The sequence below is a fragment of the Chroicocephalus ridibundus genome, chromosome Z (assembly GCF_963924245.1).
Source record: "Chroicocephalus ridibundus chromosome Z, bChrRid1.1, whole genome shotgun sequence".
Lineage (NCBI taxonomy): Eukaryota > Metazoa > Chordata > Aves > Charadriiformes > Laridae > Chroicocephalus > Chroicocephalus ridibundus.
The window spans coordinates 72,686,057-72,709,023 of NC_086316.1; the positions used below are offsets into that span (position 1 = coordinate 72,686,057).

General features: G+C 36.4%; 1 protein-coding gene across 7 annotated transcripts in view; it reads right to left on the minus strand.

Annotated features, from left to right (window-relative positions):
* Positions 1-4,240: 4,240 nt before the first annotated feature.
* NIPBL (NIPBL cohesin loading factor) overlaps positions 4,241-22,967 on the minus strand; it is a 162,383-nt gene continuing 143,656 nt past the window's right edge. For 6 of the 7 annotated variants that reach the window (XM_063321562.1, XM_063321563.1, XM_063321565.1 and 3 more), the window contains 17 exons: positions 22,045-22,143; positions 20,804-20,857; positions 19,496-19,604; positions 18,782-18,918; positions 17,057-17,197; positions 16,643-16,736; positions 16,378-16,532; positions 16,016-16,106; positions 12,563-12,736; positions 11,814-12,004; positions 10,917-11,024; positions 9,405-9,605; positions 8,834-8,980; positions 7,135-7,430; positions 6,637-6,811; positions 5,805-5,990; positions 4,241-5,242 (listed from right to left, as the gene is read on the minus strand). In XM_063321562.1, coding sequence (XP_063177632.1) covers positions 4,877-5,242; positions 5,805-5,990; positions 6,637-6,811; positions 7,135-7,430; positions 8,834-8,980; positions 9,405-9,605; positions 10,917-11,024; positions 11,814-12,004; positions 12,563-12,736; positions 16,016-16,106; positions 16,378-16,532; positions 16,643-16,736; positions 17,057-17,197; positions 18,782-18,918; positions 19,496-19,604; positions 20,804-20,857; positions 22,045-22,143 — 2,724 coding nt within the window. In that variant the 3' untranslated portion in view covers positions 4,241-4,876. Of the gene's footprint in view, positions 5,243-5,763; positions 5,991-6,636; positions 6,812-7,134; positions 7,431-8,833; positions 8,981-9,404; positions 9,606-10,916; positions 11,025-11,813; positions 12,005-12,562; positions 12,737-16,015; positions 16,107-16,377; positions 16,533-16,642; positions 16,737-17,056; positions 17,198-18,781; positions 18,919-19,495; positions 19,605-20,803; positions 20,858-22,044; positions 22,144-22,967 lie in introns of all 7 variants that reach the window. The other variant, XM_063321564.1, reaches the window with a different exon arrangement.

A 22,967-nucleotide genomic window follows, 5' to 3' on the forward strand; every position in this document is an offset into this window, starting at 1 on the left:
AGAATTGCAAATAAAGGATAGGTAAAGCAAATTCAGAAGCAATTTTGGGAGACGGGGAAAGGAGGAAATGCTTTGAAAACGAGCTGATGGACAAGACATGGTGTTGGGGGAGTGAGGTTTACAGCCCGAGCTGGGGGTTGAGCCTTGCCCTGGAGCTCGGAGCCGTGTTAGGAGCACAGGAGTAGTGTCCATACCCTCTAACGGTCATTAACAGCAGTGGAAATCAGCCACATCACCATTCTGGATTTTAGGAACAAGGACCCTTGTTTTCAAAACAGAAATACGGGCCTTTCGACACAGCTGCACCAAGCGCAGCGACGGGCGACAGTTCTTCCGCAGTCAAAACAAATTTCTGTAAGTAGTGACTGAAATAACGAGGAGTACTCGCCCCGCTGCCACAAGCTGTAACTGGGACGGTCATTTGTTTGGTGACGTGCTTGTGCAGCTCCTGTGGAGCTAAAAGCTCATCACACCCCGCACGGCACCGGGCGCCTGAGCCACGAACCCCCCCCGCCCCCGCGGTCCCCCAGCGCAGCCCTGGACGGGGAGGCTGGGCTCGAGCAGGGTCCGGGGGCAGACGCGGAACACCTTGGGTAGCCGCAGGCAGCACGGGCACTCGCACGTGTGCCGATGGAAACTGTTCCTCCCTAATACAAGGAACTCCAAAACTAGGTGGGAAACCACATCCGAGTGACGTAGAAACCAGAAACAATGAGGTAGTTACGTCTGGTGGGTTGAACGCAGACTGGCAAGAATCGTCTCAGAATAATCCAAAACTGGACGCCCCGGATGCCTTACAGGTGCCCAGGCATAATTTGAGCATTGTGAGCACAGAAAAGGGATCTACAAGTGTATGAGCATTCTAGGATAAAAACGTGCAAGTTTCATTCTGGAAGGGTCCAAACTGAACTCTTAAAACATTTATTTTAAATAAATGAAATATGAAAATACTATGAATTTATTTGTATATAACACTTTAATATTTAGTCAAGGAACCATGAGATCTAAAAACTCACTCACATTAAGAACCCACCCGTTAACAACTCAGCACTGTAACGAGGTGCGGGAGTCTCTGGGGGACATGGGAACACGGCTGTGACCTCGGTGCGGCTCCCTGGTGGCTGGAGCCAACTCGGACCCAGGACCCTGCCTCGGGCTCCTGCTGTTTCCAGAAGTGCCGGGCACTCGACGACAGCGGGAGGTGACAGCTCCGACGTGGCTCCCTTGGAGCCTGTCTGGGGCTGGGGGCTGACGCGTGCCGGCACCACTGCAGGGACCAGTGGGACCGATCCACTCGTTAGCCCGCACCATAATCACCAATACCAGCCTTCCGGCAGAGCGCCTGCTGTTTGACTAGCACCAGGGGAGTCAGACTCCATTACAAACGGTTTTTTTTGTCGTGAGCCACAAACACATTTAAGAACCATTTCAGTGCTACAAGGTATTTTGTGTTAGAGCTGATGTCCAGCACAAACCTCTTTATGCCACAGTAACAATATTCTCACTAGCGACACCACAACAGCAAAACAAAGGCTAAAGTTTGACTGAAATTTTAAAAATTTAAATAGCTTTTTTAATGGCCACACCTAAAATACTTATGCTGAATATTGACCATGCCTACCTTTATACATATTAGAGAGGTTAATATAAGCATTAAAGAGCCTCAAAAAAATACAAAAGGGCATTAAAAAAATACTTATTTATAATTAAAGTTTTGTCAAAAACTATTGTGATCTTTTATAGCTGCAGATAATGAAAATAGTCAGGAATTCTGCAATTTTACAGTACTGAAGTGGAAGATTAAAAATAACCATTTCATTCTTACTTATGTAGATTGTGGAAGTGTCTTGTGTTTTCTTAAAAAGTACAATATGGCTAGTGTTCATTCGAGAAGCCTGACAATATCCCTTTGTTAGGTCAGCTACAGCAACAGGTTTCCCCATACAGAACCTGTGCCTCAAAGGGAAAAAGCAGTAAGAATAAAAAAATTCAATAATCATTATAGTTATGTATGTAAAAATCTATAGCCATACGGTGAAAAAATACTAGAAAGCTACGTCAACACAAAGGAGTAAAATTCTGTCACCGTATCAATTACTGCACTGCAGGACTTCTTTTTTTTTTTTTTTGGTAAAAACTAAACAAAACACCTTTTTTTTTTTTTTAAATGCAGAAAAAGCCTTATGTTGGTGTGTGCTGGTGAAACTGTGACAGCCACGCGGAGGCCAAGCACGGCGCCGGCTGCAGCTGCAGCCTCAGGGTTTCTGCTTCACACCACTGAAAGCCGTCAGCCGCGTCACACACCGGAAACAGGGATTTGCTTCCCAAAAATGAACGCTGACACCGCTCTCTTTCGCAGCGGGCAATATGAATCTCTGTGATAGGCAAAACAAAACTAGATGTTACACTCTGGGTGGTACAGAAGGGGAAAATTCAACTCTTAATTAGTGAGAATCTTATTCAATTTATTCCATAATCTATAATTAATTTTGCAAGTGTGTATTATATTATAGCTAACAGATCCCATCAAGGAGCACATGTGCCCTTTGGCATATCACACAACACAGTAATGGTCCAAATCCTCTCAACTAAGACAACTTTAGACTTCAGATTTCTATTGTTTAATTATAATTTTTTTCTGATACCTTTATTCCAATAAATACCAAGGAAATTAAAATAAAACCGCTTCTCTGCTATCGGGGAAAGCCATATAACCAGGAAACAATCTGTTTATGATCAAGGAAATATTTGTTTTACCTATTAAAAACAAGATGCTTTAATATAAACAGCATCAGAAATGGCTAACAGATAACTTCACTTTAGACTCCATCTGTATGAAATTCTTGGTTTTTTATCATTTGGAAGTTTCTATGTGAAGTATTTTCAACTCTTTCTAGTCATAACATGCGAGACGTCATACAACCCCTACTGTTCCTAAAGTATGGATTCCCCACTATAAAAGCTGCTCCTGGCTCTGAGAAATACAGTATTTCATTGTTTGCTACAAAACCGTCCTGCTCCCAGAGCTGCAGAGGAGTCGCTTCTGCTTTTTCTGCTTCTCCCTACTTTAACAATACCTATCTCAGCCCCAGAGGTGGCTTTTTGTACAGTGAAGAAAACACCAAGAACAGCAAAAACAAAACGGTGCTAAAATATTTCTGTTCAGAAAAATTCCAGTGGTGAAAGAGCAAAAAGGCATTTCCCATAGGAACAATTACTAACTAGATTCTGAGGAGTTATTAATCATTTCAGTTTAATGTTGGTTGGTTTTTTTTTTGTACATGAGAATATTTTGGAATACTGTTACTATTCCTCACAAATTGAATACCGTATTAGAATTCTGCAAGTTAGTTTCATCAAAACAGCCTCCTACCATAAATTAAATTTGTAAAAGAAAAGAAATTTAACAGAAAGATTTGCTTATTGAGGAACATTTGTTTTACATAAATACATGTGAAAACACAGCAGGGTTTAATAAGTCCTCTAAAAAGTTTAGCTGTCTTAGATTTTTTTTCTGTTTGCGAGTATGCTGCTCTTCTCACTCCCTACGAAGGCAAACTGCTTATGAAAGGCTGCGGCAATGCAGTTGAAGCAGATGCTTCTGAAAGCTTTCAATAGCATTTTTTCAATTTACAAAATGTGAAAACACCTTTCAATTAGTAAAAAAAATAGTCTAATATACAAACTTTTTTTTTTTTAAATCCATTTGTGAAGGAATGTAGCGTAATTACCCAGACTCATAGCCATTCACTCCTCAGATACTGGCCGCTGCCTCCTCGTGACACAAACCTCTCTGTATTAACGCGGAGAAATGCAGACGTGGCCAGTCAGCCCAAGCAGAATAGTCATTCAGCTTTCCCCAGATTTAAACTATCATAAATTACCATTTGGACAGCATTAGAAAGAAACTGAAGCATACAAGGGATAAACTATAGTTTCTTTTTATATCAAAATGTACTCTTGAAAATGTGTTTGGCACAGTGCTAAATCATATAGTTAATACTAAATATTGCAGGATACAATAAAACCCTGGAGTTAACTTGTGTTTACACCCTTTAAGGGATAAAAATAAAAAGATACCAGTTATTCAGAAGTCAGCCTATACAAACTGTATAAACAATATTTTATGTCTTGCTTTGAAAACCACTGATATAGTAAATTTTACATAAAAGACTGCAAAGTAATATAAATGGATTTAAACAAATCTTTACAATAAGAAATTCAAATGGAAACAGACAAGTAACAAAGAGAAGTAAAAAAATTTATTGCAGTATTTGTTCCACCAGATTTGCTGGGGATCCCTTTTCTTGTATTATTTCAGGGTGACCTAATACATCAAAATCTACATTTACAAAAACTCCTCCTGCAGATAGGTCATAGATACTGCATGCTTTTTTTTTCTTTTTTTTTTTTTTTTTTTTTCTTTTTTCTTCAACAGAATAAATTATATATCCAGGAGATTCTGCCATTTTACAGCCTGGAAAAACAATGCTTCCCTGGAAACTGGGCTAAGCTAAAGAAAGCCATCCGCTGCTAGGTTAAACTCCAAGAACACTTTATTAAGAACATTAACAGACTAATTTCCAACATTCACTTGTTTATTTTTTTTAAACAGAAAGGTTTTTTTTCAAGATATAAACAATTTTTTTGTTAAACTATAATACAGTGGGAGTAAAAATGAACTGAGAAGTTTCTGCTGCACAACAGCGAAGGAAGCTCCCACAAAAATGTTTACCAAACATTTCCTTCTTTTTTCCCGCGTCCCAGGTTCCATTCTTACTCTTCATTTAACTGATTTTTTTTTGCCAGAAAGTTGGTATTTCAAGTTTTTTCTGTTATTTCAATTCCTGTAAATTTGGCTGCATGTACAAATTCATTAGCTGGAAGTTCCATCCTTGGCGGCATACAGCGATCGTAAAGTCTGCACAACTTTATTAGTCAGCTTATTAGCACTCGTTAGAGCAATTTTTTTGTAAATAATGTCTGACTCTTTAATAGTGTCTACCCAAGGCACCAGTTTGCGGCCATCACGGCGCTTAGCCTCAGTCCAGGAGCCACTGTAGGAGCCTGCCATCCACTGAACACTGAAGCCATTGCTGGTTTTCTGTACTACTCTTGCAATTTGTGGTCGGTCTTTGTACTTTGGACAGCAAATAGCGATGACATCCATGACATCAACACTTTCATTCATCTGTGCTGCCAACTCCGTAGAGTCTGAATTTCGTTTTGACCTTCTCAATGACTAAAACATTGGGGGGAAAAAAGACCAAGTGTTACACAAAAGAACTTTAGTGAAATTATTGCTTTTATTGCTTTTAATCCCTTGACGCCGGGAGTTGGGATTTCCCGGCACACATTCCATTGCCGGCAATGAGACGCACCGCGACCGCCAGCGCCAAGGGGTTAACATATCCTTGTAAAACCACATACTCTTAATTTGTACCCGTGTCTTTATCTCTTATTGATATATAAAATTATATATACACATGAATCATAAAGCTACATAAAAACTTGGCAACAATAAAAAGGATAACACACAGTACATTCCAAAGGAAAATTAATAACTTTTTATACGGGATAAATCTCATTTTCTAGTTTGTTTTTTTTTTATTGTCTTTTCTGTTAAACTTTCTACAAAAGTTGTATAAACGGTTAAGTAGAGAATCTCTATCTACAAAATGCTTTCTTTCATGTGGATTACATTACTTGGTGTACATTTAATATAATAGACTGACATTTATAAGCACATAAAAATCATTTTACGTAATACGCTGCGAAATACGTTGACTCCTCCTCCGCCTCACCCCTGAAGTGCCTCCTCCTCTATCCTCCCCATCACTTTCATCGTCCTCTGTCTCAGCTGCATTGTTTTTAGGGCTGCCTCCTCCAAGCAGCGAGGTAATTGCTTTGTTCCGAGCATTTGTGCTAGCTGACACCTCTCCATCTTCTTCCTCTTCATCAGGATCCAAATGTTCCATAAGGAGCTTGAACTATTGAAAAAACAGATTAGTACACATTGTAACTTTAAAATAGACATTTATATCACACTACATTAAAAAAAAAAAGAAAACCAAGGCAAGATAAAGAAACAGGGTAAAACAAATGGCAGACAACTTCAAACTTGAACAGCTCATGTTTTGTTCTACAAACTTTCTACTTTCCTCTCTTTCTTTAGTAGATATGTAAAAGCTTTCCTCCAGTGTTTCCAAAATCACAAGTTTTCTCTAATTGATATTTGAAGATTGAGGGGGAGAATATGCAAGTAAATACACTAGATCTAGTTTCTGTTCCTATGATGGAAACAGTCAGGTATAAAGTGAATAAGTTATTTGGGAGAGGTATACAAGAGGGAGACCAGGAATTAGAAAATACTCCATAAAGATGAATATCCTTTAGTTGAAATTCATTTTATTGTTTAAACTTATTAGAACTATTTGAAAGACAGTCCTGCTGAACATTGTGAAAGGAAGTGGTGAGTTATCAGTATATTGCCACATCAGTATATTGGCTGGTAAGACTACCAGGAACTTAACATTTTGAAATGTTCATCCAATACATCCACATCTGCTTTCAAGTCTACTCTGTGTTACCTAGTTTCAAAGGATTTTAGGTTTTGTGCAAAGCAAAATTACTTACATCTAGGTACTGTTTTACTATACTCCTCTTCACTTCTTCAGTGATCTTGGAATTAGCCATATCACTCCTTAGAAAATCCAGAGTCTGTTTTGGATGGAAATGCACTCCTGTCTTCCTGTTTATCGCTTTATCATAAACTTTTGCAGATTCAGATGGAGAATATTTCTGAATTTTACTGTTTGAAGACAACAAAAAGGGAATAGCTTTTAAGCAGAGTCCAAAGTAATTTCAAGGAAAAATTTTTACTATCTTCAACATAAGTAGTTATATTTTATCGCTCTATATAAAATAAACATCCTGCTAAGAAATTAAATGATTGCTTTTTCTAACACAAAATTTTGTTATGTTCAACTTACCATGTTTAAATTTTTTCTCTTACACAAATCTATTGCTTAAAAAATTAGTTGCAATCAACTTTAAAAAAAAACAACTTCCAAACTTAATCCTTACAAAGAACTCGCTAGATAACAAGATGGCCTATTATCTAAATATCCTTACCTATCAGAGAATCCACACAGGTTCTTTAAATGCTGTTTTAGCATCAAAAGTAATAATATGCCTTGGGAGACATTTGCAAATTCAATTAAAGGAGCTGAATTTTCGGGTAAACATTTCATCACAGCATTTATATCATTTTCTTCATCAGAATCTGAATCAGAGTCTACTCGTTTCCGTAATCTCCGAGGCTTAGAAGCTTCCTCCTCACTTTCACTCTCACTACCACTGTTACTCTCACTCTCAGTCTCCTCGTCTGATGAAGGTTTTCTTTCCTTTTTTTTGTCTTTCACCATAGACTGCAAGACAGAGAAGTTAACACACATTCCAAAATTAGAGTAAGTAGAATCATATACATTTCTAAGAAATCTTTCCAAAATCATTACTGGCTTAAATTAGGAAGAATTCCCTGAAAAATATTATTCACTTGTAACTTGATATTAAAAAATAAAATTATTTATGGCAAAAAGATGCCGAAAAATTGATCCAAAGCCTGCATATTTTTTGCAAGGTGGGTACAGAAAGAACTGAAGCAACAAGTACTCCACTGGAATGTTATTCTTAAAAGACTGCTCAAGTTCGTTAGCAGTGACAGTAGAAGGCCAAACACAATAAATCAGGAAGAAAATTCTGTTCCTCTTCCACCTGGATATCATTTCTGTGTGTTACGTAGATTTCCGTCTGTACTTTCGTACAGACTAGTCCAAGCTGTTTTTAATCCTTGTCTCTTAAAATTCTACAACACTAATTACACTGCTGACCAGAGAAATCCCCAGGTGATCATACACAATATTAATAATAATAATCAGTTCTACTACTTGTAGAGCTACAGAATTTCACACGTACGTTACTACTGCACACAGTATGATTTTTCATAACACAGAACTTAAGATGTCCTAAGCAGGATCTCATCCTTTCTGTGCTGGGTGCTACACACTGGTCCCCAATCTGAAGATCGTACTGTCTCTTTCTAGCAGACTAAAAATCTATTTTGGTAGGGTGAGAATCAAAAGCAATGGTACTATCCAGGCATCAAATCTGACTTGTACTTACTAGTCAGCCTGGACATTCTATAAACGGGTTTGCTACCTGACAGTTTGCATCTTCTACTGTTAAAGCTGAAGTCTTTAAGAAGGAGAGGCCGCCTTTTTTCTTACAGGGTTGTGTACTGCCATAGCAACGCATACTATACCATGATTCAGGTTCTTATATGCTGCTTTAAGACATATTGTGCACACTTTTCTTTCAATAAGCAATGTATTAAAGTCTCTCAGGCAACACGCATGCAACTGCCATCAGCTACTTGACAACAAAACACGCAGCCAACTGGATTTCATTATTAAAATCATAAAAGCAACCACAATAAAGTAGTATTTCATTGTTATTCTGGGTTCAATGTGCTTCTGAATGTATGCAATTAATTATTATGCATCCATATCAGGGAATGACATAGATTTGATATTACGATCTCAAAATTCATCATTCTTTTTAATAATGCAGCAATGTAAGCAAAGTTTTTAACTAGAGTCTACCAGATGCAGGCCAGAACAGAAAGGGTTGCTTGTTTTTAACTACTGGTTACAAAGTAATGCTACTGGTCCCTATCATAACAACAGTACTGTATTCACCAAAAAATCAACAAAATTACAGAGAAGCTTATGTTGCCACCATAATAAATATATTAAAATATAAACACACATACCTCTTTAAATGACTGTAGTAGGTTGCTACCAGAAACTGATAGTGTGATGTCTATATGATGCATTATAAACAGTGGCTCCTCCTGTGTTTGATAAGGAAAACAGGCTAGATTGTCCGCTATGTACAAAAGCATATTCACCTCTGTTTTCTGGAAGTTAAAAAAAAAAAGGTACATATAAAACCATATCCAAGTATCTTAGATTTATACACTTATCCTGTGTTCCTAACAGTCTGGAGCAAAAAACATGATCACAATTTTTATTCCACGTATCCCCCCAAACCCACTCTAAACAATATGTATATATGCAAAATTTAATCATACCTGAAGATATATTATTTCTGATCAGTCCAAACTGGGTACAGAAAGGTACAGAATGATGCAAAATAACAAATGGTTCTATTATATAGGTGATATTATATAGGTAAATACCTTGTATTACAAAGCAAAACAAAGTACATTAGGGAAATAAACTTATCAATAATTACGTATAAAAATACATTGTAAAAGGAGAATTTAAGCTTGTAATGCTGTATTTTAATTTAATTTTAAGTGAAGGAAATGTGATTCTTACTGCAGTATCATCAAAAAGGTTGAGTAAAGAAATTAGAAATGCTCGTCTGTGTTGACGGTTCCCTCGGATCATGGAGTATAGGTGTGAACACAATGCACTGGATGATTCATCGTGTCTAAACCCTCTTACAGGATCTTTTGGGCAGGTATTAATTGCCTGTTGCACCTGGTAAGACATCTTCATACCAGCCACCGCTTTCATCTGAAATGGAAATGTATTTATTTTTATTTAAACCACTGCTTTCAAAACAGTAAAACTTACTCCTTTTAACGATGCTCATTTGAAGTTTCACTTTAAAACATGCACTAAGCGATACTACCTTTTGAGTTGGCAAACGGATTAAAACAGAACTTGTAGCAGATATCAGAAAGTTTTATGAACTGCTTTCACAAGCAGTTTAATTCTGTTAGAAACATACAGCTAATCTATTTACCCACTACCGGCAGGTATTCCAGTTTAAACAATTTTCAAGAATACTGAAATGTTTTCATACATGAACAGGATATTTAACCCATGTGTATGCTTGATGTTACTTTTAGTGAAATCAAGAACTGAATCTGTAATAGTACAATAGGACTACCAAACAGGAAATGAGGGGTTTTTTGCATGTATCCTGTAATTTCCAGCTCATTTTACTTACTTCAAGGCTCCTGCTCTATTTTCATAACAAACTGCATCTCAAGATAGGGTGCATATCCTACTCTCCTCATTCCACTTCTGCTGCTGCTCAGCAAAGCTGTCTCTTCAGCTGTACACTGCCGTAAATCCCAGCTGCCTACAGAGCAAATTTCCTCTGCTAGCCTTCACCAACTGGATTATGTATTGGTTTGGAGGACATCAACACTGCAATGCTCCAATTGCAGTGGAATACCACCAGATATGAGAAGTCCCACAATGCACTACACACACTGAACCTAGACCAAGGCCTTCTGAAATAAGAAGACTGCGTTGCAGCTCAGTTTCAGATCTCAAGCAGAATTATTGGCACTATGCCACAACTCCACAAATCTTCACTTAGCCCTCAGATTTTCCTTTCAGCAAGATTCCTCAGATCTGAACAGGTTCCTATGCTCTCTCTGCTTAAACTACGATTTATAAAGCCTTGACGCCTTAGCATTCTAATATACATGCAACTAAGGACTTCTACTTTTACAAGGTGTGCTCTTCCCTAGCCCACTGATGCAGGAAAATCATTGCTAAACATTATGAAACAGCTGTCCTTACCTCTTATCAAGTAAATATGCTTAAGTACTGTTCAGTAAGGAAAATAATACTGTGAATTACAAATAAAAGGAAACTTTGGGCTGGAATAGACACTTTGAATTATTATATCTTTTCTATTTCTAAGAACAGAAATCTCCAAACAGGGGAAGGAGTCAAGATCTTCTTTACAACTGCTTATAGTTACTGTTTGTTACTTTATACTCTTTTTCTGCAGCTGAGGCATATTAGGTGTCAAACCACTAGAGAACATGACAGTATATTGTAAAATGTGAAATCAGAATTACTTACATGAATGAACCCAGCATATTTTTTGTCTATTTCCACCAACTGCTGGTCAGCTTTATTTCGCATAGAGGGCTCTGGATCTGTGCCCATAGCAATTAAGTACGGCACACACTTGAAAAACAAATGAAATGATTATTCAGAGTCATTGTACCTCCTCTTTCTGAGTCTTTGTTCTTTTACTACACTGTTGTTCTTGTTACATTCTAGCTACTGCAGAAACCAGAATAGGAAGCTCTAAGCAACTTACCACCTGACTACTTTTCGCAAGCAAATAGTACAAAATACATGAGACCAGCATTATAAATAACAGAAGTTTTGTGAGGTCTCAGGCAGTATTTCCCTTTCTCTCAAACTCTAAAGTTAATTTACACTACAAAAAATACCATTAAAAAAACCCAAAACCCACCACTTATGAATGAACCTGCAGAATGGCTGCAGAATAAAAAATAATTACAAAAACATTATGTAAACAAAGAATAACGGACATCATGACTGATGTTCTGACATTGACTCTAAAATTCCATAGCATTTGGAGGACATGGGGATTGAGGTGGAGGCAAGCTGACACACTTTCCAAGATAAAGAATCAAATGAAAAAAACAGCTTGGCATACATCTGAAATTTATAACAGAAATACGCTCCAATGTATATTTGTACATGATCTTTATACACTGGCTGGGCTTTTTCATCTTCATCCAAAAATAGAAAATACAGCATTTTGAACCTCACTAGCTAAACAACATAGAACAGACTTCAAGATATGCTTTCTGAAAAGGTCCTTGCTACAATAAGAAATTACTGTAACATAGTTGGAAGACAAAAACTGGAAATTTATGTAACAAGTGTAAAAGCTCTGAAAACCTGAATAACAAATACCTCCTTCATAAAAGCCTACCATACCTGAACAGGATGGATGAGACCCTGGTTTAATGTCAGTGCAATGACATTTAGAGCAAAGTGGCGTACGCTGGACTGGGTATGAAAGAAAGCCTCAAGGACCTGTTTGAGATATAGCTGCATGATGGAACTGCTCATCCCTGAGGAAATATCACCCATTTCTTTCAGGTCTTCCTGTTTTGCTACTTTTTTCCCTGTAAAAAGGACAAAAGCAATAGCACACTCATCACAGTATAATAATTTACTTTGCATTGCTTGATACATGCTGATCTTTAAGCCTTACAATACATACACATTTCAGCTGTCCTAAAACGGGTTTATGATCTCCTGAAATGTAGAACAGTCTGACGGTAAACATACATCAATAAAACTAAAGAGACTTTACTTAATTATGTCTTGTTCCTTAATAAAGGTTTTTTATTTAAAAATCTTCTTATGTTTAATTTACTAATTTCTACCTGCACTTTAACCTTAGAGGGGATTTTGATGAAAAGTATTACAGCATTTACGCATTCTGGATTGCTTCCAGGATTAATACATCTCGAAATTAAATAATATACCTATTATGTGTATATATCTATGCACATAATGAATTTTTGAAAATTACTCTAAGATACTTTGGGTACAATATTACTAATCAGATAACAACCTCAAGTGACTCAGTTCACATATATAGCAATTTTATGCAATTTATATAGCAATTCTTTTTAGGTTTTGCATTCCTCATTAGCACAGAAGAACTCAACACTTACAGTCTCTGTCTGCCTGCTGCATACGTGTATCCTCCTCCTGCAAGTAGGTCTGGAGGTTTTTTAACACCTGTATTTTTAAGTTCACTGAACAGTTCTTATCTGATAGAATGCTGTTGTACAGAGTCTTCACTTCCTGTTCGAACATTAAACTTGGGTGTTGTATAAATGCAAATCCTAGGGGTGGGGAAAAGAGAGGAAATATTCCATGTTATTATTATCTAGAAATTGTATTTCTGCTTTTTAAATCTTTCTTAATAGAAGTATGAAATTTATCTCCTCCCAACAGCATAGCCTTTTCTAGTCCAAGCAGTATTGCTTTTCTATACAGACTCCATCCATAGCTTAGAAGGAGCTCTCTTAGCCACGACAGTTCCATTAGCCATGACTCTCTCTGATGAATAAAGATGGGGTGTCAATGCAGGGCAGCTGTGTTAAGAACAGTTATACAGTCTGGAAGCATGTCCAGCATAGTGGCCTTCATCTGAATGACTAGGAGCTCTCAGAAGAACCAGGGAGGAACATCGCTAAAAATTACCCATTATTTTTCTAATACATTTGGAGAAAAAAATAATTTGCTGAAACTGTGAAGAATTATTCATGTGGAGGCAGAGCAGATGTGGAAAAATTATAAATATCACAAGTATTTAAATAAAAAAAACTGAACACAGTAGAATTTATACCTCTTGCTGTCATTATTCATGTACTTCTTAAGGTCTATCTCAAGCATTCCCAAGACTACATCTGTTGGAAGACACGCACTATAGAACTGTTTTTAGCTGCAGCTTTGCCCTTGTTCAAGGAACTGTTTTTTCTTAGTCTATATTTTATAGAAACTTTTCTAAATTAGTGACAGATATATAATTTTAGATCATGTATGTAGGTTTAGAAGTGCTGCAGACAAACTCTTACAGAGTATCATAAAAAAACAGTAATGGGAACATAACATCCCAATTTAAATTACATTTAACTACTTGATTTATTTTATTTTAAGACACTTCAAGAAAAGCAGACATTAAATGTATTATTTATGACTATGGAAAACTAAGATTCTGAATGAACACAGAGCAAACATAAGAATGAAAGCAAATAAAACTATGCTTGTAGTATGTATAAAAAGCAATGTATAAAAATAGCTGTAACAAAGGGAAGACTGAGTCAAGTTTTAAAAACTGGCTCCACACACAGAGAAAAGGCAGTGTAGGTAAAGGTTGAGTCCAGGGCAAGCCCTCAGTGTGTTTCAGATCTCATTTCAGTCTCAAAACAAGACCCAGAGAGAAGCAGGTGAGGTGGAGGGGAAAGAGGAGAAAAAAAAAAAGGAATGATGATGGCCTTTGGAGTATGTGGTTGAATCACAATTTACACTCTATACAGGTGTAAACTGATGTTTTTAAATTGACTGTCTCTGAGCAAGTCCAACCCATTTCTTACGGTTAATTTTAAAAATGAACACCACATGCATCTTTGTGTAATAAACCATAACACTTTTTTTCCTTCATTCATTTAAAGGAGTCTAAAAAAACCAGTAATCTCAGGGTAATTCTTATTTTTGCATCCCCTGTAAGAGGGGAAGAAATCTTATTTGGCATAAGAATTTGTCACAGGAGATGAAAAAAACCACCTGCTGTGTTCTTTTAAGGACTGACTTCACATCTCAGGGTTGCCCTCACACCACTTCTCTTCATACCTTTGTTTTCACTCTGTTAAGAGTCTTAAGAGTAAGCACTGAACTTGGCTGAGTAAGACATTACCTATTAGATGCTTACAGGTTTAGCTAAATTCACTACAAAATTTTGTATCCTGAACCTGCCTTGCAAGTACACATCTGTAAGAGAAGCATAACCATAACCATTAAGCTTAAGGTTAAGCTTAATCCCTCAACAGTGGTGACACATCCCGAAGCAAAGGCTAAAACTGTTGAGTGCCCTTACTGAAACAACACACTAATAATTGCTGATAGGAAAGTACAGACTCTTCACATGATGCCTTCACTGTGTATAAATGTTGAATTAGCTTGCTAGTCCTTTTCACCTTATTGCTGCACACGAACGTTGAATGGCCTTGACAACTTTGCTCAACTACCAGCCTGTGAGGCAGAACTTTGCACCATCTACCACGTGTCCATACACCTAACAGCTTCCCTCAAAACAGAACCAGTACTCAGATGAGATCAAGATATCACTGAAAACAGTTGTTCGAGGTTTAATTAACGTAAAGACGTTACTTTCTCTCAGGCAGAGAAAAAAAATAAAAATCTGAAGAAGGCCTACTGACAGCCACCTGTTTCCTCTCCGTCCCCCAAACTGATCACAGTTCAGTCTGTAATTTAGAAATATTTTGGCAAATGCAACATTCTCTACATCCATGAGCAAAGCAATCATGTGTACGGTTAGGAAGACAGCCTTGCAATATTCTGAGGAGGACAATTAAATTGGGCTGGACTACCGTAAGTCTTGTGCACCTGATGTAATTCCTAGAAAAATTCCAACTAGTCCAGAAAACCATAGTACTGCTTCTGCACAGAGGCAACTCTAGCGTCAGTAATACCACTCAGCTGTCTGAAATGGTTTCTCACAGAATATCAAATCAAGATTCACTCTTGGTTGTTATCCTCGGAGCTCTCCCTAGCCTGAATTGAGGCAGGATAACTAAAAACCACTTGAACAGCAGCGAAAAGAGGCAAATTCTTGTCCACAGTTAAACTAGACAATGCAAGCTCATATGCCTGGGAGACAACGTTCTTTAGACTAAGCCATAACCATGAACTGAACTCATCCAGAAACCACAGCCAAATAACTTTCTCTCACATGTAGTTTTTGTGCTTTAGCAGAGGATGAACACGACACAAACTACTCAATGGCAGTTCATGTACTACTGCAAGTCCCTGAAATACCATACTAATGCCTTAAGATCAAGAACCTATTTAAACGTGTAATACAGCTAAAATCCTGAAATGAACTGTAATATCTAGACTATGACATCATCTCAGTGCTTCACGAAATTGCACAGAGCACCCCCGGCCTGTTGGTGTAAACTGCCAGAGTTCCCTTGACTCCTGCAGAATATCTGCTGCTACACCTAAAACGTTCACAGTTTTTCCAGCACTTTTTCTAGTTGTTCTTCAACCATACCTTGTGGACTGAAAAACAAGATTTGGAGTTACAACGTGCCTGCATGTGTAAAAAAAATACCATCTCCATTACTTTGGAAATCCGCTGTACCTTACGACTTGGTCACACATCAAAAGGCATTCACTGTCAAAAGCATCCACTCTTCTGCAGAAATATGCAACTAGCAACCCTTTGAGAACTTTTCTATAGCCAGTTCTCAAATAAAAGATGCAGTAAATTTTGATTTTAAACAAACTCCCTTGCCACTACACAAATACATGAATTTCTAGTGATAGGCATGGATTTTTACTATAGCAGAATAATAAAAACTATTAATATTTCTTACCAAGGCCAATAATGGCTTTTGTCTGTACTTCTTCATCTGAATGCTTTGTAAAATACATCAGCAGTTCAAGTACTTTATCCTTAATGTTAACCTGAGCAAATTAAAACAAAAATAATAGCTATTTGAAGATGAAACAGATGTTTTTAATCTCTTTTAAAAAGCATAAATACCAAAAAGAAAAGGAGAAACACAATCTTACTGCATGTCCTTTGCAAAACCATGTATTTAAAAAACCAAAAAGCTATATTGTATCCATTATGAAAAAATACATAGCTTTGAGGGACTAGGAATAACGTGCTTTCAAACTGAAATGGAACATTCAATATATCTAAGATATGGAGAGTAAATACAGGTTATTTTACCTTACTGTTCCCCTTAAAATCTTCCTGATCAAAATCAAAATGCCGACACAGTGCTCCAACAGTGAAAAGTGATCTAAGGAGTGCTGGTTTATTGGCAGTAAGTATTGTACTGTTGGGGTCTTCTTGGTGTTGACTTTTTAATTTTGAAAGTGCACCTACAGTAAGATAAAAGTTTTGATCACAGTGTTTAATCGTGGTGTATCCCTAAGACAAGACTTGTAGCCAAAACTGAAGAGTGACAATTAAACATTGTGATTTTACTTACCATAGTATCTATTAAAACAGGCCCACACAAATTTGTAGTTCTGGGTGACCTTGTTCACAACAGCCCCAAGACAGCTCACACAATGCTGAACAACCTAGGAGCAAGAAAGAAAAAATGTATTATATATTTAGAAGTTGAAATTGAGATTTTTGTGAAGCCACATAGGAAAAAGGTATGCTGAACTAAAGCTAATGATTTAACGGATGTAACGTCCATCTCTTACGCTGCTCTAAAAACCTGCTCAAGCTTGTTAAAACATATCAACAACACACATAAACTTGAGTAACCCAAGTACACTGACTTTTTGTGGCTCAAAAGTTATGTTCATAATGAAGACAGACTTTCTTTACATCAAACCCATGTACTTCACAATGTGAAATGGAATCAACTGAATAGCATCAATTAAAAGCTTACCGTCATGCCATATTTGATGATAAGTTTCATAAGGTCTTCCTCAATAGTGGCAAGAAAGGTCTCACTTGGATGTTCCATTAGCGGCACTACAAGCTCTAAGATTTTTGCAACGTTGCAGATCACCATGAAATCATTCTGAGTCTGAAAAAACAGTATTTATAGCATTTAACATTTCTGACCACGTTACCTATAAGCTAAGTATTATTAATACACACTGACAGTCAAAAATCCCAGCTCATGTAAGGTATTTCATAAAGACCTAAAAGAATATTCATACAGTTTACATCTGCTATCAAATTACATGTTACTATGAAAGCTAGTTCTGTTTTCTACAGAACTTTTGGTAAAAAAAAAAATAAATGTATGAGTAGACCTTCACCTCTCATCAAGACTATGACAAACCTGAAAACTTTTGGTCCTGATAATTTTTTGGAGTCCTACAATAAATCTAGGAACTCTTCCTCACACATGCACACTAGAGAACACACAGAACCTGGAAACAGGTATCAGCAACAAAACGAACTTGTGCTATGACTCTACATGCCTTAAACAAAATAGGTAATGTGCACAAATGTAGAAATTACAATTTAAATTATTATTGGTTTGCACTATCATGACTGTATATGTATTGTGAGGAATCTGTGGAAAACATTTATCTATTGACACATCCTGCTGGAAATTGCAATTTTTTTTAACAAATCAAGCTCACTGATCAGAATAGGGTAATTCCCAAATGCTACTATCAAGCTATTTTAACATATTCAAGCTGCCAGTGGTAATTCTACAATTCATCTCAACCTGTGTAAGTACAAAACCAACATAACCCACTAAATGGGCTGCAGCAAGTACATAACCAGATAACCCTTTCCTAAACTGTTTGGTCAGATGCAGCTCTAGAAGTCTGTTGTAAATGTGCCTAGAGATGCTCCAGTAAAACACTAGGTTATACCTGCCATCTAAACTGATAACAATTAGTCTCATGCCTGCCCTGGGCAGCTGACCTAACGTAATGGATTGCTGCCGGCCACCCACGCTCCTCCTTGAGCCACAGCTGCATGATCCTGCACTGCTCCTTCTTCCAGATCAGGGGTTCACCACAGCCTTCACTGAGCCAACTGTGCTGATCAAAACAGTAGAAAGCGCCGCAATGTTTCAGAGGAAGGGCGGGGGGCATTTTACTGGAGTGGATGGTTCAGCATTATACCTCTCTACCATTTTTGTAAGTTAAACCACAGGAATACAAACCACTAGAGCTAGGGAAGTGAAAGATGAAATATGGAAGAGGATGGAGCAGGATATTTTTCTTCTGATATATTTGCTCTGTGTTAGATCACTATATCTTATGAAACCATACCTTTAGTCTTAAGATTCATATGTTAAATACTAACTACTTTTAAGACTGTGACTATAAAACAATACAAGTTTAAGAAATTATTTCATAACAGGTTAAAAACTGGGTCTTAGTCCTCAAGGCAAAGAAGATGCACAGGTTTCCATTTCATTTGGCTATAAAATGTGGAGGTAGAGGGTGAGGAACAGCATGTTAGAAGCTACAAAGACCATCAAAAGGACCTAGTACCTTCAGAAGCCATGATGCCCATGAAATAAAACCACAATTTAAATTTTTCTTCTCCTACCTTCAATTTAATCAAGAATACAAGACAGCCATTCATTTCCACGCTTAATTATGTGGGGGGAAAAAAAAGACTCATTTTCTTTACTTACACTACATTTAGTGGTCAGGTATGGCTGCATGGTCATGGCATGTTTGACCATTAGCTGGGGCCTGATTTTGCTGAATAAGAACAAAGTGGTTATGCAAGCAACCAAGCGACCAGAATTCACACCTTTATTGTCAGAATCTGCAATGAAATACAAAATACAAAAAGGTTATTAAGTCCAAGTACTCTGTAAACAATGAAAAACATATGGCTTAAGCATCATATGAATACCTCTTTTGTTACATATCTTTCAAGATCAATACAAAATACTCTTATTAGATTAGAGAACATAATGTGTTAACATTTGTATGTGATCACAAAGTATGTGAAAGAAGCAAAGATGCTTCAAAGATATCACTAGTTTTTAAACCACTTACTGTACAGAGAACGCTGGCCCAAACAATGATTTCTATTATAACTGTAGAACATAGTAATAAAATAAAACTTCACGTTTGTTTTGCTTTTAGTGATCTAAAAGTTTGAACAAGTTATTTTAAGAGTAGTTCTGTTACTGTGGTTAGCTAGTGAAAATTAAGCTTTACTATTACTATACAGAGCTCAAAATTTCATAATGAACTTAAAAGCAGATTCATTACCATCAGTTTTGTCACAGTAACTCTGTAACAGTAACTTTTTGCAATAGTAATTTGAACAATGACTGTTACAGTATCATATAAAATTCAAAGGAGTTTAGCTACTGGGTTGTGAATAATATTACCTGATAAAGATTCCTCATATTTAAGAATGTGCTCAACCAGATTGTCAACAAGTTGAGTACAGGCTTTCTTCACAGGTTTATATGAGGCATCCTCTTCTGACTTCAACAGCTGTAGCAGATGAAACAGAAAAGTTTGTAGTATTAAGGGTGCGTTCATTTACATTGGATATGTGCTGGGTTTATAGCAGTTACTACAGATACAAAAATATTTATGTAACTTCTCCATAAAAATTCCATGGTGTAGAAAAAAAATTAAGGGAAGTAAAAAAATCAAACTAAAATGTAAGAGAAGTAAAGAAAAATTAACTGCAATAAAACCCCAGAAAAGTTCTACTGATTTTTGCATTGGGATGAAAGCTAACTTCGTGCATTATGCAGAAAACAATAATGTAGTCATACTTGCCAGCAGGAACTAATAGGAATTAGAAGGCTTTTTAAAATGTTGAGGGAAAAAAGAGCAAATTCAAAAGGAATGTTGTTTTGACACTAAGCAAAAAAAAAAAAAATCAAACGAAGATGAAACATAGCTTTATGAACATTTTACTCAGTTAGCCTTCTTCCATATGACTTTGGGTACTGAAATTGTGTCCACGAAGATCCTTTAATATCTAAGAAGCATTGAGACCATACTTTCGCACTTTCTTCAGTGCAGGTATTAAGAGGCTCTGGTTTACTTGGCTATCTATTTTCATTGCACTCCAGGCTACAGTAAAATCAAAAGGGTTTTTTTGCTTGATAAGTAACCAGTGCATGCAAGATGTAGAGGTGGATGATAACACAGGCTAAGAGATATAAACAAAGTAAGCTCAATTCTTAGAAAAGTCAGAGTAAAATATAATGTAGAAGTAAGCTATACTCTGAAGATTCACTGCTTCTATGAACTGTATAACAAATATACTGGATGTGAAAACACACCGATCTACCATTTAAAAAAAAAAAAAAAAAAAATCAATAATACACTAGATGCCTCATTTCAGAATTAAGTGTCTTAGCTGTGGACTCCATGTTATGTCACTCATTATTGAAGAGACTATGACACTAAAAACAAACACACAAAACCCCTCCCAAAACCAGAAGTGAAGTATTTTTAAAACAGATCATATGGAAACATAGAAATTAATGTCAGAGACAAAGAAAATTGCAACAATGAAGTTTAAAAAAAAAAGCTGAGATGTTTAAAGGGCATGAATTGAATCTGTCTACTGGAAAGGACTGCTCTTGTAGTCTCCCTTCAATGTGTTTTAGTACCAAAAGAAATGTTAAAATTCTAACAATGATTGTACCATCCATTCAAAATTCATTACTTACATTTTGAAGAAGCTGTTCAAACCAATCGTACCCTGTATCTCTACAAGCTGCAACCTAAAAGTATTTTTGAGAATAAACTGGTTAATAAAAATAGCATCTGAAGAAGTTACTTCAATACAGACATCATCTTAAAAGACCAGTAAATTTGCACAGCTATATTTTCATATGCATTCAGTACAATAATTTTGTATCTTGGGAGATTAGAAACTGTCTTCTGCATTTGAAAAAGTAGTTCTCACCATTTAAGGGATGCCAGAATTCGTATTTTTACTGGAGATTGCTGGCTCTAATGTAAACCAAATTTGAGATTTGTAGAACATTTTGCACAGATTAAAGCACAAATACAAGGCTGACATATTAAAAATGAATGTGCATGTATATGTATGTATCTATATATTTTTATATAAACAAAGCAAGCCTTCACTGGTATCATATGTCAGGAACAGCTCACAGGTGCTCTGAAGCAGAATTGGCAGGAGAACTGAGAGTTAAGTTGTAGTCAAATTGACTGACTTCTCAGTCTGGAAAAATGCACACTAGATTACCTTTTTGTAACAATACTGAGAAGTAGGATGAAATTTAAACCCATAATTGTAAGTAGTGAAATGAGTACTTTTATTTGATATTTACATCTTGGTATAATTGACATTAAAACACCTTCTCAGCACAGTGGTTTTTCACAACACATTTTCACTAAAAATTAAAGCTTTTTATTTGAAACTGTTTTTATTATTTTGGAGACATGCTGTTTAATTTGCTGCTTCTAGAAAGTGGATAAAACCATGCAGATACTAGTTTACCCTGTGTGAGAACAGGACTCTGTATTTGTTAAAGCAGTTTATTAACCTTTCAAAATAAATGTTAGAAATTGTTAAGAGTAAAATTTCCTTTTAAGAGACAACTTTTTAGTTAGGCTTAACTATATGCTGCTACCGGCATGTTCTGCAAAATGTTAAATATAATAGAAATTTGTTGTGTTTTAACTGAACAAGTATTTTATACAACCTGAATATAGTGTGGTCCCAGTTACCATTACCAGCAGATAATCGGGCATTTAAAGTTTCCTGCAGTCTGTTCCACCACATAAATAATTTTGGCATATATTCAATGCCAGGAGAAATAAAAAGAAAACCATCTGACAATTAAATTACTGTATTCCAAAAACTACATAACATATTTCAAAGATACTAAAAACATAATAAAATTTTGCACACAAGTTAACTCAAATTTGTTTAACATACCACATCAGTGATGTTTAATATTTTCCTTGTCATTGCTTCTTTGTCATGGTGTGGAGTTGGAGTAAACCAGAGCTTCTGGAATGTCTCATTTACTAATTTCTGAAGGAAAAAAATATTAGCAGAAATAAACAAACAAACTCATCTTGGCACATAGGTATTATTTTTAATACATACATACAATAGATTTGTTGACAATATGTGCCATTTCATAAGGAATTAATCAACCTCAGTGAGATTGTTGTAGGAAACATCTGAGACAGACCCAGATCTGCAATTACAGGAGTTACACTGACCTCTAAGCAAGCTTCAGAAAAATGACCAGCGGGCACTGATGCTACAGAAAACGGAGTAACCACTTTCCTGCACTAATTTGCATTCCTCAGGAAAACACAGTGCCCTGAGAAGCTGACAACTGAACACAAGGTTATGATTTCTACAGTAGAACTATCAGCAATAGTAGGTTTCTTTGGAGTATTCAAAACAGCTGTGACAAGGTGGGCAAGAGAGAGAAGCCAGGTCTCTCTACTCAAACATAGGAGATAACGTTCCCTTCCAATGTTTTGGATGGAGGAAAAAATGGAATAGAATGAAAGTGAACAAAAATTATTCCCACATTACTTATAAGGCATATGGTTTTAAGAAGCTCTTCTCCTTCATGGAAACATAAAAAATACATTCAAGATAATGCCTCCTTTTTTCTGATGTTGTTAGAAAGGTAAAGGAAAGAAGGGGAGAGAGAACAAGGTCATCCTTGGATCCAGCTGTTCATCTACTTCTTGATTAACAGTCTTCTCAGAAACCCACTTGTCATTAACATATCTCAAATGGTAAAAATATACGTGCTGCAGCTTTAAAGTTGCTGATTTCAAATCCCACTGAAATTGTGATATGAAATTATTACATGTGTGTTCTTAAGTATGCAA